Raw genomic sequence first — 6131 nt, forward strand, 5'->3', positions numbered from 1 at the left:
AGAGTACTGGAGGGAGGGAGGGTACCGGCGAGACGGAAGGAGAAGGGAGAGTGTTGGCGGGAGGGAGTGAGAGTTCAGGAGAGAGGGAGAGCACTGGCGGGAGGGAGGCAGAGTGAGCAAGATGGAGCGCGAGCAGGAAGGTAGTGGAGGCGGGGGAGGGAGCGCGCGGGAGGGAGGGACAGCCCAGGAAGGAGGGAGGGAGAGTGAACAGAACTGAGGGAGAAAAAGAGAGTGGGGAGGAGGGAGCGGGAAATCAGGAGGGAGGAACAAAGATTAAGGGCCAGGGGAGACATGGAGAGAAGGAAGGAGAAGAGAGAGAGAGAGAGAGAAAGGGAGAGAGAGTGTAGGAAGAGGAGGAGAGAGAGCAAAAGAGATAGTGGGCGGGGAGGGGAGAGCAACTGGGAGAGAGGTAGAGTTTTCTCCTGTTGAAATGTTGCCCCTTTTGCCGTCCAGCAGTTTGGTTGGGGGTGGAGGAAGGGGTGGCCCAAAGACAAACCTCATCTTCGTAATGGCCGGAGGGAGCACGGCTGAAATATCCCCCATCCCAGCCCCGCTCCGTCAAAAGACAGGACGTTCGCCTTCACAGCCAGAGAGGCTATTAACAGTCAGCAGGAAACAGCATCTGGGTCAGCGTGAGTCCAGCTCCCCCGCTGCACAGGGACACCCAACCCTCTCATCTCCCCTCTGCCGCCGGCTGCCTCTGTCTCTTATTGGTTTCACTCCATCCGTCTTTCTCTCTCTCTCCTCCCCCACCCCCCCCCCCCCCCACTTTCATGCTATCTTATTCTTTCTTCATTCTCTCTCTCTCCCTTTCTCCGTTTCCATTCTATCTGCTTGTCCCACTGACCCTCTCCCCCCAGTTTGCTCTCCGCCGATCTCCTGGTCTTACTCCTCCGTTCTCTCTTTCTGCCTCGTTCTCTCTCTTCTCCACCACAACCACCGCCCCCGCCCCCCCCCCCCCCCCCCCCCCCCCCCGCCTCAGCTTTCAGTAACTTCTGCTCTCCGCCTCCCTCTCTCACTGTCGCTCTTTCCCCCTCACTCTCTATCTCTCTGTGCCTCGTTCCCCCTTTCCCATTCGCCCGTCGTCTCCGTCTGTTCTCGCTTTTGCTTTCTACTCCTCGTCTCTCTCTCCCTCGCTGGCTGTCTCCGTCTGGTGTTCTTTTATCTTTCTCAGTCTCCTTCTCTCTATTTTCTGCTCTGTCGCCCTTCCTTTTTCTCTTTCTCGCACTGTTGGTCTCTCTCTTTGGCACTGTCTCTCTTCTCCCGCTATTTGTTGCCTTTGCTCACACCCTGCCTCTCTCTCTGCCTCTCTCTGCTGCTATCGCTGCCTTTGCTCACTCTCCGCTTCTCTCTCTCTCTCCCTGCCACAATTACTGCCTCTCTGCAGCTATCGCTGCCTTTGCTCACTCTCTGCTTTTCTCTCTCTCTCTCTCTCTGCCGCTATCGCTGCCTTTGCTCACTCTCTGCTTCTCTTTCTCTCTCTGCCGCTATCGCTGCCTCTCTCTCTCTGCCACTATCACTGCTTCACTCTCTCTCACTGCTGCTATTGCTGCCTCTCTCTGCCACTATCACTGCTTCACTCTCTCACTGCTGCTATCGCTGCCTCTCTCTCTCTGCCACTATCGCTGCCTCTCGCTCTCACTGCCGCTATCGCTGCCTCTCTCTCTCTCTGTCACTATCACTGCCTCTCTCTGCCGCTATCGCTGCCTTTGCTCACTCTCTGCCTCTCTCTCTCTCTTTCTCTGTCACCATCGCTGCCTTTGCTCTCACTCTCTGTCTTGCTGCCTCTCTCTCTCGCCAGCTGTGCTTTTCTTGGAGGATTTCAAAAAGAAATTGAGGGAAGTAAACTTGCAGGGGGCTGCGGGGAATGAAGGGCTGTCGGGGACAGACCGGGTTGTTGCACAGCGAGCCGGCGTGGGATTTGAAGGGCCGAGTGGCCTCTTTCTGCCTCAACGTCTCTGCGTGACTCCTTGGTCCTCCCACTCACGCCTGAGCTTGCCTCTCACTTTCTCTTCCCATTCCAGTGCCCGTCCAATCTGTGCCCGTTCTCCCAGCTTTTGCCCAGTCGGTCAGCACGAGCAGGCTACTGTGCCGTTGGGTGGGCCTTCGACCCTGGCCCTCCTGACCTGTCCTCGCCAGTGAGCCGGAGCGAGGAAGCCCAAAGCCGGTTTCGCCCCACCCCACCACCACCACCGCCACACCCACTCCCCCCAGCGCCTCACCCCTGCCGTGCTGAGTCAGCTTGATCCCAGCCCTGCGAGACGGGCACTGGAGGCGGGTCGGTCAGTGGGGGTGGGGGCGGGGAGGGCGAGGGGGTGTGTGGGGCTGCACTTTGGCACTGGGCCCCACGCAGAGCTTAGTGGGCCCGGGTTCCACACCAGCCTGCATCCCATCACCAGGGAGGGGGAATCTGCCCCCTTGGGAAAGAGCGTGAAGGGGGTGGGGTGGGAGGGGTGGCTTGGGGCAGGTGTGGGGGGGGGTGTGGTGGTTGCAGTAGGCGGTGGAAGCTGTCACCAGCAACAAGAGAGTGACCACAACTTGTACTTTTTTAAGAATCCATTTAGGAGAGGCGGGCATCACTGGCAAGGGTGGTGTTTGTTGCCCGTCCCTAATTGCCCCCTTGAGAAGGTGGTGGTGGGTGAGCCGCCTTCTTGAGCCGCTGCAGTCCCCTGTGGTGTAGGTACACCCACCGTGCTGTTAGGGAGGGAGTTCCCAGGATTTTGACCCGGCGACAGTGAAGGAAACGGCCGATATATTCCCAAGGCGGGATGGCGAGTGCGGTTCGGAGGGGAAATTCCAGGTGGGGGTGTTCCCCGTGCGTCTGCTGCCCTCGTCCTTCTAGACGGTAGCGGTGGTGGGTTTGGAAGGTGCTGCCTGAGGGGCCTTGGTGAGTTGCTGCAAGTGCATCTTGTAGATGGCACTCGGCGCCACGAACGTCCCAGAGCAACCCTCGGGAGCAACTCACGTGTAAGGAGGGCGGACAGAGGGTCAAAGGCTTGGTCAAAGAGGTTGGTTTTAAGGAGCGTCTTACAGAGAGGTGAAGAGGTTGAGGGAGGGAATTCCAAGAGTTCGGTGGTGTGGGGGTGGGGGCGGAGGAGGGAGGCTGTTTGGCGCAGGTCACATGCCCTGACCGTTCCCCTCTCTCTCTTTCTGTTTTGACCGGCAGGTATGCAGCTGCGCTAGCCGCTGGACGCCACACTCCCTCCGGCATGGCAGCCAAACGCAAGTACAGCGCGCCCTGCCCCACCGAGTGGAGGACGGCAGAGCGGGGACCGGCCGAGGGCGAGGAAGCGGCCTGGGCCAGGGCCGTCGGGGCCCCCGAGGTGGTGTACGACCGGATCAGGGACCGCGAGCGGGCGCTGGGCGCCGGCCGCCGGTGGATGACCGAGGACGAGGGGGACGAGGAGCTGGGGGAGGACGAGGAGGACGAAGAGGACGAGGAGGACGAGGACGATGACGACGAGGAGGGGCCGGAGGGCTACCACTGCCAGATCTGCGGCTACCACACCGACCAGCTGCAGCCCTTCAACGTCCACCTGCACTCTGCCCACCCGACCGTGGTGCTGCAGGAGCTCTACGGGCTGCTGGGCCTGACGGCAGGCCCCGCCCCCGGCCTGGGCCCCCCCGGAGGCCTCGCCCCCGGCCTGGGCCCCCCCGGAGGCCTCGCCCCCGGCCTGGGCCCCCCCGGAGGCCTCGCCCCCGGCCTGGGCCCCCCCGGAGGCCTCGCCCCCGGCCTGGGCCCCCCCGGAGGCCTCGCCCCCGGCCTGGGCCCCCCAGTAGGCCTCGCCCCCGGCCTGGGCCCCCCAGTAGGCCTCGCCCCCGGCCTGGGCCCCCCAGTAGGCCTCGCCCCCGGCCTGGGCCCCCCAGTAGGCCTCGCCCCCGGCCTGGGCCCCCCCGGAGGCCTCGCCCCCGGCCTGGGCCCCCCCGGAGGCCTCGCCCCCGGCCTGGGCCCCCCCGGAGGCCTCGCCCCCGGCCAGGGCCCCCCAGGGTGCCCCGTCCCCTGCCAGGGCAGGTCCGGAGGCCCCTCCGGCGGCCTGATCCACCGGCAAGGCTGGAAGGGTGAGGGGGGTCGGCCGGACATCGTGCACATTGACCTGACGGGGGAGGACGAGGTGGGCGAGCAGGGCCCAGGCCGCGAGGAGGAGGAGGAGGAGGAGGCGGAGGCCGGGCCTGGGCCGGCCCCAGCTCCCGCCCCAGCCCCCTCGCTCAAGCAGCCGGCGGCCCCCTCCCGGGAGCTGGCGCCCGGCCTCGAGCCGGACGCCGAGGGGCCTTTGGCCGAGGCCTTCAGCCGCTTCCCGTACCCGAGCCCGGACGAGCTGGCCCGCTGCGGCCTGTCGGCGGGGCTGCCGGCCGAGCGGGTGAGGGTCTGGTTTGCGGTGCAGCGGCTGCGGCACGGCATCAGCTGGACGCCCGAGGAGGTGCGGGAGGCCCGGGACAAGCTGTGGCGCAAGCCGGGCACCCTGAGGCTGCCGGTCCCGCCGCTGGCCCTGCTGGCCGACCGCCCGCCCGGCCTGGCCCCGGCGCCCGGCCCCACCGGATCCCGGGCCTCGGCGGGCCTCGGGGAGGCCCCGGACGGGGCCCCGAGGGGAGGGGGCGGCCCCCTGCCCGGCAGCCCCAAGAGGGCCCGCACCTCGCCCGACGGGGCCGACTCCCCCGAGGCCCAGGGCTGCCCGGCCCGGGCCCCGCCGCTGCCCGGGGAGAGGCGCTGGCGGAAGACCAAGGGCCAGCTGGCCACGCTCAAGGGCAGCTTCGCCCGGGACCGCTACCCGGACGAGGCGGAGATGCAGCGGCTGCAGGCCCGCACCGGGCTGGGCAAGCCGGAGATCAAGCGGTGGTTCAGCGACAGCCGCTACCAGCTGCGCGGACTGCCCGCCTCCTACTTCCAGCTGCGCCGCGCCGGGGTCCCGGCCTGGCAGCGCAACGGCCGGCCCCCTCCCCGGGCTGAGGCGGGCGGGGAGGCCCTCGACCGCCTGGGCCAGGTCTCGCCGGCGGCGGGCGGCGGGGGTGCCGATTCGAACCAAAGGAAGGCCGAGGTTGGCGGTCGGGGGGGGGAGGAGGAGGGGGAGGAGGAGGAGGAGGAAGACGCCGCCGCCAAGGCCCTGGGCCTGTCCGGGAGCTCCGCCGTCGCCGCCGCCGCGGAGACGGCCTCAGCCAGCCGCGCCCAGGCCTCGAGCCAGGCCCCGGCCCCCTCGCCGGGCCGGCCCAGGAAGACCAAAGAGCAGCTGGCCGTTCTAAAGGCCTTCTTCCTGCGCTCGCAGTGGCCCAGCGGCGACGACTACACCCGGCTGGTGGAGCAGACGGCCCTAGCCCGCGCCGACATCATCCAGTGGTTTGGCGACACCCGCTACGCCCTGAAGAACGGGCAGCTCAAGTGGGTGCACCGCGGCTCCACGGCCTTCGTGGCGGCCGGGCCGGGGACCGAGGCGGAGACCGGGCCCGGGCCTGGGGCGGACTGCGGGCCCCTGGAGGAGTACGCGAGCCGGCACGGCGGCCGCCTGCGGCAGGACGACCTGTACCGGCTCTGCGTGGAGACCCGGATGAGCGCCCAGCAGGTGGCCGAGTGGTTCCGCCGGCGGCGGAGGCCCCGGCCCCTGGAGCCGGAGGACGGCGGGTCCGAGGAGGACAGGCCGGCGGAGGAGGGCGGAGGCGGCGGGCCGGGCGAGAGGCAGCCGGACCACGTCGGGGGCCACATCGTCAGGGTGACGCTTTAACCCCACCCCCCCCCTCCTCCTCCTCCTCCCCCCCCCCGCGCCCCATCGGTGGCGGGAGCGAGGGGCATGGGCAAACCTGTCCGGGGAAGGGCCAACTCTCTGCGGACCGGGGAGGGGCAATTCCACCCCTCGGGGGGTCAACTTTGCCGGGTATTTTTTTTTGGCTCGGCGGTGAGGGGGATCGGGAAGTTTTCCATCCCCCTCGTTGATGCCACCGCACCCGCACCCCCCTCCCCACCCTCCTCCTCCCGTCCAACCTTCCCCCCCCTCGCCTCCTCAATGTTTACGCGCCGGCCCCTCCCTCCCTCCCTCCCCCCACCCCTCACCCCCCCCCCCCCCAGCAACGTGAGGCCCCTGTTCCTGGCCTGTTGCCCTCCCCGGCGTTGGATCCCTCGTCCGGCCCAGTGCACGGTTTCTCTG

At 67.5% G+C, this 6131-nt stretch overlaps 1 protein-coding gene across 1 annotated transcript; it reads left to right on the plus strand.

The window, feature by feature from the left end:
* Window positions 1–389: 389 nt before the first annotated feature.
* Window positions 390–5726, plus strand: homeza (homeobox and leucine zipper encoding a). The gene is made up of 2 exons (XM_041180770.1): window positions 390–409; window positions 3167–5726. Exon 2 carries the CDS (start codon window positions 3210–3212, stop codon window positions 5709–5711), a length of 2502 nt encoding a protein of 833 aa, XP_041036704.1. The 5' UTR covers window positions 390–409; window positions 3167–3209; the 3' UTR covers window positions 5712–5726.
* The last annotated feature ends 405 nt before the right edge of the window (window positions 5727–6131 follow it).

The sequence above is a fragment of the Carcharodon carcharias genome (genome assembly GCF_017639515.1).
Source record: "Carcharodon carcharias isolate sCarCar2 chromosome 27 unlocalized genomic scaffold, sCarCar2.pri SUPER_27_unloc_1, whole genome shotgun sequence".
NCBI lineage: Eukaryota > Metazoa > Chordata > Chondrichthyes > Lamniformes > Lamnidae > Carcharodon > Carcharodon carcharias.

What these genes read in the sequence shown, in the direction of transcription:
- homeza (XM_041180770.1), top strand. Translation starts at nt 3,210, where the DNA reads ATGGCAGCCAAACGCAAGTACAGCGCGCCCTGCCCCACCGAGTGGAGG.